General features: G+C 44.2%; 1 protein-coding gene across 2 annotated transcripts in view; it reads right to left on the bottom strand.

Annotated features, from left to right (window-relative positions):
- The window catches only part of CEP89 (centrosomal protein 89), a 98,495-nt gene that overhangs the window by 45,967 nt on the left and 40,177 nt on the right, over nt 1-12,351 (bottom strand). For both annotated transcript variants that reach the window (XM_010367005.2, XM_030942834.1), the window contains 5 exons: nt 10,908-11,126; nt 8,888-9,030; nt 4,367-4,417; nt 3,305-3,388; nt 551-654 (listed from right to left, as the gene is read on the bottom strand). In XM_010367005.2, coding sequence (XP_010365307.1) covers nt 551-654; nt 3,305-3,388; nt 4,367-4,417; nt 8,888-9,030; nt 10,908-11,126 — 601 coding nt within the window. The remainder of the gene's footprint in view (nt 1-550; nt 655-3,304; nt 3,389-4,366; nt 4,418-8,887; nt 9,031-10,907; nt 11,127-12,351) is intronic.

The following is a 12,351-nucleotide window of genomic DNA, read 5'->3' as shown; positions in this document are numbered from 1 at the left end:
CAATAATGGCCTCTCCTGAAGGCAGCACTATAGACAAGCGCCATTCCAGTAGGACCCTAGAGGGTGAGGAGTGCAGAAGGGCTTTCGGAGGAAGGACAGGTTGGAAGTGGGGCAACCTCAGTTGTCAGGGAATCTGCCAGGGCAGGGCAGATGGGAGCTGGTCATGCAAGCCTCATGAGCTTTCTGTTTTGGGAGGCCATTTTGAGCTTTCTGTTCTCAAACCCTGGGAGCCATCGTTGGGGCCTAAAAAGGGACGAGACCCTCCAGGTCTGAGATGGAAAAATCACCCTAGAAAAATACCACCTCAGAAAATAAAAGCAGAAAGCAACTATATTTCAGGTTTGAGAACCTACTTAGAATTTTAAAAGTCATCTTTAAAATATAAGTTTAGAATAATTTATTAGGGTTTTATTCACTTTATTAATTTCTTAGAAACTCTCCCTTAAAATATTTTAGTTAAGAATGTAATTATGTATTTGATAATTTTATAACATATTTTATTATCATTTGTTTTAAGTTAGCAAAAGAGCAGAAACACAATGCCACTTGCCATTCCTCACTGGTAACAGCACTACTCTTATTTAACTCTTGGTGCAATTCTTCATTTTCTTTCACCACTTCTTGGACTCGCATCCTAAACATTCTCATTTCCTCCTGAAATAAAATGCATGTAAATTATAACACACACATACCCACGCATCTATATTTCTCAGTTCTGGTGCTGCTGCGGTGGCTAAAATCAAATGGTAACAGCCATTTAGCAAGGTCTCACAATAGGCCAGCCTTCAACTCTCGGTACCAGCACAGGTGGTGCCTGCTCTCAGGGAGCCTACCGTCTAGTGAGAAAGCACTAGGACCAAATGCAAGGCCAAGTACAAGAGGCAAAGAACCTGGGCTTTCAATATTGGATTCCCAATTTGCTAACATTGTTCTCTAACTGCTGAATACTGATAGAAAAGGCAGAGATGCCCATCAACACTGACATTTTTCCTTTGTTTAAAGATGCAGGATAATAAATTGGAGGTTTTTAATACAAAAAATAAGACCTTTTCATCCTTAATTAAAGCTAGATTTGGTGGGGAAGGGGTTAGTGTGGGAGTTGAAGGAAGCTCTTCATTTTTTTTTTTTTTTTTTTTTTGAGACAGGGTCTTGCTCTGTCGCCCAGGCTAGAGTGCAGTAGTGCAATCATGGCTCACTGCAGTCTCAACCTCCTAGGCTCAGGTGATCTTCCCACCTCAGCTTACCAAGTACCTGTGACACCACACCTGGCTAATTTTTGTATTTTGTGTATAGACAAGGTTTCGCCATGTTACTCAAGGCTGCTCTTGAACTCCTAGGCTCAAGCAATCTTCTTGCCTCAGCCTCCCAAAATGCTGGGATTACAGGCATGAGCCACCACATCCAGCCAAGGCTATTAGTTTTGTCCATAACAACCATGAGAAAGTGTCTTACTAGCATCATCAATCTGCAGAGCTTAATTGGCCATTAGCCGCAACACGAGGTCTGTCGCTGGGCCAGTTTTGATGCCTAACAGTCTATGTCTGTTTCAGCTCCCAACAGTCTGCGTGTGTGACACTTCAGCTGAGCCTCCGCCATCAGGCCTTTCCCAGTTTCTGTGTCCTACACTGTCCTTTGGTGAGAATCTGAGGTGCCAATATTTACTCTGATGTGCCTCTAAAATAGTCTACTGCCAGCTGTCAGATGTTTATGCTTACACCCTTTTAACTTAAAGCAGCACTACCAAGTAACTTCTCCTCTCATCCCTCCACCCAGACACACTCACTCTCTGCTGGCAGTCCATGTGGCTCTTTTTTGGAACAGGGGTCAGGCAAACTAAAGTGTGCAAACCAGCTGGCTGTTTTTATAAAGTTTTATTGGAACATGGCCTCGCCCATTATTTACATGTTATCCTCAGCTGCTTTCATGGTGCAACAGCAGGGCTCAGCAGGTGCAAACAGAAACTGCATGGCCTCCAAAGCCTAAAGTACTTATTAACTTGCCCTTTACAGAAAGTGTGTGCTGACCCTGATTTAGAAGGAGCACCTAAATAATAATATTATTAGTTATTAGGACTGTTATATACTCAATTAGTACAAGATTCATTCATGCTTTTAGAAAATTAAGCATCCAACACTAAGTCTAAATGAAAAGGATTAAAATTCCTTTCCATGGGATATGGACACGGGACAGCATCACTGACGAGAAACAAGCTGGGAGCCTCTTAAAGGACCCTCCCAGCTCAGGATCCTAGAACAACCAACATTTCTTTCACTAGATCCTTCCAATTTCAGGGATCTATATGGACACTTAAATGAGGAACCTAGAGGAATGCAGGAGGCACAGAAAGCCTCTCCAACACCCGCACAGGCTTGGCCTCCTGCGGTTAGAATGAGCTCCACTGCCCAAAGCCATTCCCACAAAACGGCGGGGGACAAGGCAGAAATGGATAAAAACCTCACTTCTTCTCCATTTCCAACAGCTCAGCAATCGGACTTCCCTAGGGTCAGCTCATCCTAGAATTAAGAAGCATCTAAGTTTGTCTAAAACATCTCCAGCCTTTCCTTCCCATGTGTGCCCAAATAGCCCTTCTTTTTTGTTTTGTTTTGTTTTGTTTTTGAGACGGAATCTCACCCCGTCACCAGGCTGGAGTGCAGTGATGCAATGCCAGCTCACTGCAACCTCCAACTCCCCGGTTCAAGCCATTCTCCTGCCTCAGCCTCCCGAAGAGCTGGGATTACAGGCACGTGCCACCACATCAGCTAATTTTTGTATTTTTAATAGAGACAGGATTTCACCATGTTGGCCAGGATGGTCTTGATCTCCTGACCTCATGTGATCCACCCACCTTGGCTTCCCAAAGTGCTGAGATTACAGGCGTGAGTCACCGTGCCCAGCACAAATGGCCCTTCTAATGGTGGTGTGTGCAGTTGCAGAGTACCAGAAAGAAGCGCTTCCCCACTGCTGTCTTCCCTGCATCCCCAGATATCAGCCCATATGGGCTGGCTGTCCAGAAAGCCATGGCTTCTCATGCAGCACTGCTCTGACCCTCCATAATTCTCCCCTCACTCCCTATCCACCCCTCCTGCTCTGCCAATCACTCCCTTACTTCCTCCCCTCTTCCTTCTTTCCCTCCCTCCCTCCATCCCACCCTGCCACACTCCTTCCTTCCTCTTTTCTGTCCTCTAATAAACATTTGATTATCTATCATATGCTGGGAATATCTACATTCAAAATGTTTCTATAAAATTTGAAGCAGTCCTATATTTTATAAATCTAGTCTCTTCTGAGACATTTGCCAGCCTACCTTGAGGGTGGCATTGAGCTCGTCCTTCTCTTTCATTATATCTTCATAAGCCAGCAACAATGGTGACAGGTACTTTACATCCAACTGAAGATAGACAGTAAAAGAAGGTTAATATAGGCCAGCCACGGGGGCTCATGACTGTAATTCTAGCACTTTGGGAGGCCGAGGTGGTGGATCACGAGGTCAGGAGATCGAGACCATCCTGACTAACACGGTGAAAACCCGTCTCTACTAAAAATACAAAACATTAGCCGGGCGTGGTGGCAGGCGCCTGTAGTCCCAGCTACTCATGAGGCTGAGCCAGGAGAATGGCGTGAACCTGGGAGGCAGAGCTTGTAGTGAGCCGAGATTGTACCACTGCACTCCAGCCTGGGCGACAGAGCGAGACTCTGTCTCAAAAAAAAAAAAAGAAAAAAAATAAGAAGGTTAACATATTTCTTACATCTAAACACAACCAGCAAATTTTTAAATGGCAAGAAGTTACACTTTTTTGAAATGGTTTCTTTGGTTGTTGTTGTTAGTGTTTTTTAAAGACCCTCCTAGCTCAGGATCCCAGAACAACCAACATTTCTTTTGCTGGATCCTTCCAATTTCAGGGATCTATACGGACACTTAAATGAGGAACCCAGAGGAATGCAGGGGGCATAGAAGGCATCTACAACACCCGTACAGGCTTGGCCTCCTGCGGTTAGAATGAGCTCCGTTGCCCGAAGCCATTCCCACTCTGCCGCCCAGGCTGGAGTGCAGTGGCGTGATCTCAGCTCACTGCAACCTCCACCTCCCGGATTCAAGTGATTCTCCTGCCTCAGCCTCCCAGGTAGCTGGGACTATAGGCATGCACCATCATGCTGGGCTAATTTTTGTATTTTTAGTAGAGACAGGGTTTCACCATGTTGGCCAGGCTGGTCTTGAACCCTTGACCTCAAGCGATCCACCCGCCTCAGCCTACCAAAGTGCTGGGATTACAGAAATGAGCCACCGCGCCTGGCCTGAAATGGTTTTTAATAGCTATGCAAATATAGCCTGAAAATACGGGCCTGAAATTAAATAACTTCCACTTACCAACCAGGGTGGTATAGGGCCCTTGGATGGGAGGCCTTCAATATTTAAGCTCTAAGAACAAAACAAATATTGAAGACAAGTTAAACCACACTTCCTCTGAAATTTCAAGTCTTAGATATTCTTAATCTAGACTGGGCATTGCCCATCTATGCATTTATCTGTCTATCCATCTGCCTACCCACCCACCTGTCCACCAATCCATCCATCCATCCATCCATCCATCCATCCATCCATCCATCCATCCATCCACCCACCCACCCACTCTCCCATATACCCTTCCATCTATCTATCTATCTCTATGTATGTATGTATACATGAGAGAAATATTTTTTCTGAAATGTTTGAGAGTAAGTTGCAGATATAATGCCCCTTTTCCTCTAAATACTTGTATTTCCTAAAAACAAAAACATTAATATACTTAACCACAGTACTGTCATGAAAATCAGGAAATCAACACTGATAACAATGCTATTTTCATATATATATACACATATATATGTATATATATTACTGCTCCTTGCAGAGCAGGGGTACCCCATAGGCAGTGTGCCTAGAGTAGCCTATAATACTATTTTCTAACCTAACCTATAAGTTATCTTCAAATTTCATCTATTTTCCCACTAATGTTCTTTTCTGATCAAGGATCCAGTTCAGGGTCACATGTTGCATTTAGCTGTCAAGTCTTTTATGTCCTTTTTTTTTTTTTTTTTTTTTGGACAGGGTCTCATTCCATCACCCAGACTGGAGTGCAGTGGTGAGATCACGGCTCACTGCAACTTCTGCCTCCTGGGCTCAAGCAATCCTCCTACCTTAGCCTCCTGAGCAGCTCAGACTACAGGCGCACGCCACCATACCTGGCTAATTTTTGTATTTTTTGTAGAAATGGGGTTTCACCATGTTGCCCAGGCTTCTCTTGAACTCCTGGGCTGAAGTGATCCTCCTGCCTCAGCTTCCCACAGTGTTGGGACTGCAAGTATGAGCCAGCACACCTGGCCCTTTTTGTTTTGTTTTGTTTTTTGTTTTTTTGAGACAGAGTCTCACTCTGTCGCATAGGCTGGAGTACAGCGGTATGATCTCGGCTCACTGTAACCTCTGCCTCCCAGGTTCAAGAGATTCTCATGCCTTAGCCTCCCCGAGTAGCTGGGACTACAGGTGTGTGCACCACCACACTTGGCTAATTTTTGTATTTTTAGTAGAAGCAGGGTTTCACCACATTGGCCAGGCTTGTCTTGAACTCCTGACCTCAAGTGATCTGCCCGCCTCAGCCTCCCAAAGTGCTGGGATTATAGGTGTGAGTCACTGCACCTGGCCTCCAGCCCTTTTTAGTCTTTTAAAATCTGGAACATATCTAGTGACTGTTTTCATTGGATATGGAACTTTTTAATGTCACATTGTTGAGTGTCTGGATTTTGTTATCTTCCTTTAATGAGTACTGGTTTCTTTTCCTTCCTCCCTTCCTTCCTTCCTCCCTCCTCTCTCTCTCTCTCTCTCTTTCTTTCAGCTCCTAAGTTGTGTGGATCACCTTCATACTTCTGAGGCTTGTTTTTTCACCCTGGTCATGGTAGGTCTGTAGTAACCTTTCCTAAAAAGCTCTTTGAGCCGTACCTCTCGGGCATAGCCCTCCTGTGCTCTTGACTCAATGCAAGGTCTCTCCATTGCGGCTGGGCAGAACTTGAAGGTTCCCAGTGCTGTGTGAGCTCTGGGAACCATGCAGCTCACAGCTCCCTGTTCTTATTTTCTGCCCAGTCTCTTGGAGTCTCATCCCACACATGTGCAGGGTGGTATTCCACAAGACTCCAAGGAGCCCCATGCAGATTTATATAAGTAGCTCTTTCTCTCCAGGACTCCCTTCTTTCTGGTACTCTTGCCGTACAAATTCTAGTCTCCTCAGCTTCCCCAGACTCTCATCTCTGCTGAACTCAGGGAAGGGCTCAATTCCAGCCCTTCCTCCCTGCTCTGTGATCTGAGACTGCCTCCTCACAGAAAGCAGATCATAGGCTCATCTATTTATCCTGCTGCTCTTGAGGGTCATAGGCCGGTACTGCCTGCTGTTTGATATCTCTAAACATTTGCATTACATATTCTGTCTGGTTTTCTATTTGTTTACAGCAGGAGGGAAAATCTGGTACAGAATCAATGGCCTGTACAAAATAATTATTTATTTCACAAAAGCTTTCCAATGTGAACACCTTAGTATCTAGGTAATTACTCACTCACTCTGCAAACGTTGGCAACTCGCTAAATCATTATGGACACTGCAACGCAACCCTTGTTTTCAAGGATTATACAACCTAGTAACAGAAATAAATACCACTAACACAAATGAACATGATATACAAAAATAATATACGGTAGAATGCTACAAGTGCCTTAAAAGTGATTACAAACAAAAGTCTGCAGTTGTTTAAAAGAGACAGAGGGCCAGGCATGGTGGCTCATGCCTGTAATTCCAGCACTTTGGGAGGCTGGGGAGGGTGGATCGTTTGAGGTCAGGAGTTCGAGACCAACCTGGCCAACATGGTGAAACTCCATCTCTACTAAAAATACAAAAATTAGCTGGGCGCGGTGGAACACGCCTGTAATCCCAGCCACTCAGGAGGCTGAGAAACAAGAATCACTTGAACCCAGGAGGTAGAGGTGGCAGTGAGCTGAGATCATGCTGCTGCACTCCAGCCTGGGCAACAGAGACTGTGTCTGAAAAAAAAAAGAGAGAGACAGAGATCAATCACTTCTGGCTGGGTTGATTAGGGAAGACTGTCATGGAGAACGTGGCATCTGCACGGGGCAGAAGATAACTTGGGAGGAGGCTGTCCCTGGGCCTGTCTACCTGCCCCACAGTCCTGCAGAAGGCCCTGACCTAGCAAGCAGGTTTTGAATTATAGGACCCCAACAACTTTATTTGTTTTTGTTTAAAAGTTAGTATTATGTTAAGTGAAAGAAGTCAGTCACACAAAGTCATGTCTTGTATAATTTCATTTCTATGAAATGTTCAGAACTGGCAAATTAATAGAGACATAAAATAGATTAGTGGCTACCAGGGGCTGAGTTGGAGGAAGTGGGCAGCAGGGGAATGTAGGGAGTGATTCCCAACAGGTATGACACTTTTTTTTTTTTTTTTTTTGAGATGGAGTCTCACTCTCTTTGTCACCCAGGCTGGAGTGCAGAGGCATGATCTCGGCTCACTGCAACCTCTGCCTCCCAGGTTCAAGTGATTCTCCTGCCTCAGCCTCCCAAGTAGCTGGAATTACAGGCGCACATGACCACGTCTGGCTAATTTTTTTGTATTTCTAGTATAGATGGAGTTTCACCACGTTGGTCAGGCTGGTCTCGAATGCCTGATTTCAAATGATTCGCCCACCTCAGCCTCCCAAAGTGCTGGGATTACAGATGTGAGCTACCATGCTCAGCTGACATTTCTTGATTTAACAAAAGTGCTCTAAAATTGATTGTGGTGATGGTTGCATAATTCTGTGACTACAATAAAAACCACTAAATGGTACACTTTTTAAATGGGTATGAATTGGATGCTACGTGAATTATATCTCAAAGCTGTTACTAAAAAAAAAAAATAAAGATAAGAGAAATGTAAGCCCTCCTTGAAAAAGCAACTCAGAAGCCCATGAGGCCTGAACTCCCAGGAGCTGCAGGAGAACACCGTGTGCCTCCCACACCCTCTACCCCAGCAAGAGCCCAGCCAGTAGTGCCTCCCTCTCCTGTATCCACAGTGTTGCTCACATCCTCATAGCCCCAAGCTCTGTAAGAGTAAGGACCTGAGCACTGGTTCATCTGGCACTCCTCCCAGCATCTCATGCAGTGACCTGCTCAGTGAGAGTGTGTGGAGCTGGACTCTGCAACTATTCTTAGAACTGAAACTCTGCTTTCCTTTCCAAGTTCATGCACTGACAACAGCTGCAACTTCCAGGAACATGACTGAGAAGGGAGCAGCCGACACAGACTTTCATTCTTTTACTTTTGTTATTATTTTTTTTTTTTAATTTTCGAGACAGGGTCTTGCTCTGTCACCCAGGCTAGAGTGCAGTGGCGTGATCTCAGCCCACTGCACCCTCGACCTCCCATGCTCAAGAGATCCTCTTTTCTCAGCCTCCTGAGTGGCTACAGGCATGCGCCACCAAGCTCGGCTAAGTTTTAAAAATCTTTTATTTGTAGAGACTAGGTCTCGCTATGTCGCGCAGGCTGGTCTCAAACTCCAGAGCTCAAAAAATTCTCCAGCCTCAGCCTCTGAAAGTGCTAGGATTACAGGCACGAGCCACCTCGTCCGGCCTCTTTTACTTTGTATGCTTCTGTATTGTCTCAATGTTTTACAGTCTTTATTGCCTTTATTATGGGGAAGAAGGGAGGGAAGAAGGCAAAAAGCAGAATTGTTCTTAGAAACATTGTGCCTTGGACAGAGCTTTTCTTACATCAAATTATAATAAATAAGAACCTCTCAAGATTGAAAATCAATTCAACAGTAAAGGCTAAAAAATCCAAAAAGCTGATTTTCACAATTGGAAACATTACCTCTTCCTTGGACAAATGCCTGAATTTTGTCTGATATCGACTGAGTTCTACATTCAAACGATGGACAGTCATTTTCAATTCATCATTTTCATCCACCAGTTCTTGAGCTTGTTTTCGCAGATAAAGTAATTCAGGTGCAGCAACTACGGAAAAAAAATTTAATATTATACTATAAGAAATAATGTCAGATTTATCCAGATTTTATTTAAATTGCAAATCATTTGCTTTTCCTCCCTCTTTCACTCTCAGAGGCAATGAACTCTGTGTGTGTGTGTGTGTGTCTGTGTGTGTGTGTGAATGAATAAAAGTTACAACATTTTAAAAACTGAATAGTTAATATTATATTGGAAGTTTGTGGAAGTTTTTGCATGTATGATAAAGTAAAATAAAAGTTTCAAGTTGGAAAGGAATAGTCATGTTTCAGATGACATAAAAATATGTGCTTTGAAAAATCATATAGAATACATGGAAAATATATTACAGCTAATAACCTTCCCACATAAAAGCAATGTCCTATTAGAAAACAAAACAGAAGGCCGGGTGCGGTGGCTCAAGCCTGTAATCCCAGCACTTTGGGAGGCCGAGACGGGCGGATCATGAGGTCAGGAGATCGAGACCATCCTGGCTAACACGGTGAAACCCCGTCTCTACTAAAAATACAAAAAACTAGCCGGGCGAGGTGGCGGGCGCCTGTAGTCCCAGCTACTCCGGAGGCTGAGGCAGGAGAATGGCGTAAACCCGGGAGGTGGAGCTTGCAGTGAGCTGAGATCCGGCCACTGCACTCTAGCCCGGGCGACAGAGCAAGACTCCGTCTCAAAAAAAAAAAAAAAAAAAAAAAAAAAGAAAGAAAACAAAACAGAAAATAGATCCCACAAGGTAACAGCACAAATAATATACAGTATCTAAAAATAAATGTGTCTAAGATAAGAATTATGCAGGGTCTATATGAAAAAAACTGATACCACCTTACTTAAAGCTATATTATTAGTTTTAAATAAATAGAAAAAGGTATAGAGAAAATATTGGTGAATATTTATATAACTTTAGAGTTAAAAATGACTTAATGCCAAGGGTGTAAGTCATAAAAGAAAAACATTTTATAGATTTAGCCCAATTATCAACAAACTAAGAAAATATTACACCTATGACAAAGGGATAAAATCTTTCATATGTAAGGAGTTCCTGCAAATCAATAAAAAGAAGTCAAGTGGCTCAATGTAAAGTGGGCAACTTGGCCATGCATAGTGGCTCATACCTATAAACCCAGCCCTTTGAGCAGCTAAGGAGGAAAAATCCTTGAGGTCAGGAGTTTGAGACCAGCCTGGTCAACACAATGAGGCCTCATTGCTATTTAAAAAAAAAAAAAAAAAAAAGCTTAGCCAGGCATGATGGCGTTCACCTTTAGTCCCAGCTATTCAGGAGGCTGAGGTGGGAGGATCACTTGAGCCCAGGAGTTCAAGGTTATAGTGAGCTCTGATCACCCCACTGTAGTCCAACCTGGGTGAAAAGAGTGGGATGCCGATGCCGTCTCTAAAAAACAAATAAAGTGGACAGCTTCACGAAAGAAAAAGAAAATGACATGCAAAGATATGAAAAAATATTCAGGTTCATCAATAATAAAAGAAATACAAATTAAAATATTATTTCTTTTTTTAACCTATCAAATTAGCAAGGAAAATATAATCATTGATAAGTCTATGGTAAACGAGGAGCTTTTATATGCTTCTCTTGCAGATAAAAACTGAAGTGAAATATACGTAAGCTAAGCATCAAGTTCCAAAAGAAGTATTGGAATTTCTTTGTTTTATTTTTGTAAATTCAGCTTCTTTCCAATCTGAGGAATTTCTTTAGAGTAATAATGACATAGCAGATGAAATCAAATCTCAACAAACGTAAGGATATTAACAAAAAAACCTGAAATATTACAGCATAAATTACCAACACAAATATCATGACATAAAATATTAACTCTCAATGAAGTCCTGCTCGTTCCTCTAATAAAGGCACTGTCCGTCCCTACCTTCCTGTGACGACGCCTTCTCAGCCTCTTTGAGTTTTCTCTTCTCTTTTTCCATTTCCTTAAGTTTTAACTGTAGTTCTTTCATTGCTTGTTTCACTGTGTTTAGTTTAAGGGTAAGGCTTTGATTCGTATTGTTTAGGTGCATATTTTCTTCTTTTAATACCTCAAACTTTTCTCTGGTTATTTCTGTATATCTTTGACGTGCTCTACCAGTTATATCTGAAAAGGTTCAGGGGACAAGTTGTAAAATGTTAATTGATGTTGACAACGTTATATCAAAATCACCTGACTTTGTTCCAAAAACCACATCAGGCCTGGTGCCATGTTCTTTGGTCCCTGGGAAGGGAGTGGCTTGTACAGGAAAGAGTAAGTGGCCTGGTGAGGTCACAGTGGGTGGGAGGAAGAGAAGTACTGAGGGGAGGCTAGAGAGGGAGGCCAGAGCTGCAGAAGGCCATGCCGACTGTGATGTGGCATGGTAGGTTCATCGTGCAGGGCAGCAGGAGCCAGCAGGGCTTTCAGGCAGAGGTGTGAGAAGGAAGAGGCTCTGCTCTCGGGTGAATTCCTCAGGCCAGCAGGGAAGAAGGCAGGTTAGGATGAGGCCCAGCCCAACAGCCAAGGGGCAGCACTAGAGTAGGGACAGAAAGAAAGTGACACATGAGAGCAGGACTTAGGGGCTGGTAGCTGACTGGGTGCAGGCAGTGAGAGAGAAGCAGACCCAGGATGACCGCCCAGGTCTGTGTCTGGCAGATGCTCCCCCAGATGAGGAGCACACTGTGAAGAGCAGGTGGGGACGGAAGACGAGGGGAGGCAGGCTCGGGTTGGGACACAGGCCCGGAATCCCACAGGCAGCCTCTGCTGGGGAGACTGATGAGTTGCTGGCCTGTGGGCAGCACCTGAAGGCACCAGGGTGAGGAGAAAACAGAGGTCACATAGGACCTTAAGAAGGAACAGCAAGAAAATAGGGTGGAAACCAGCGCTGTTCCACGGGGAGATGTGCTCCGAGAGGTCACAGGAGGTGAGGCTCCCATGGGCCCCTGGCCAGCATACCTCCCACGTGAGGGAGAGGCAGAAGCAGTTTCCCACACAGGCAAGGCAGGATGGCTGGTGGCTCCAGAGAACCTGGCCCAACCCCTGACACACACACATCCAATCCCTAACATGTGAAAGGTGAGGCTCAGAAATGGGAAACTCCACAGCTGCATGGAAACAAGGGAACCCTGAGAAATCCCAGAGAGAAAACAGTTGAGATGAGACTGAAGATGGATGCCACAGCCTGAAATGTGCCAAGACAGGGCAGCTAGAAAATGGGGGGTGGCTCCAGGGATATGCCTTGCCCTGGTAGGAGTGGAGACACAAAGTGGCCTAGAAAGAGCCAATGAAGTTAGGCCTGGTGGCTCACATCTGCAATCCCAGCACTTTGGGAAGCTGAGGTAGGAAGACTGGT

This window comes from Rhinopithecus roxellana, chromosome 12, assembly GCF_007565055.1.
Source record: "Rhinopithecus roxellana isolate Shanxi Qingling chromosome 12, ASM756505v1, whole genome shotgun sequence".
NCBI classification, from domain to species: Eukaryota; Metazoa; Chordata; class Mammalia; order Primates; family Cercopithecidae; genus Rhinopithecus; species Rhinopithecus roxellana.
Note: the sequence above shows the minus strand (reverse complement) of the source record. Positions and strands in the feature narration are given on the sequence as shown.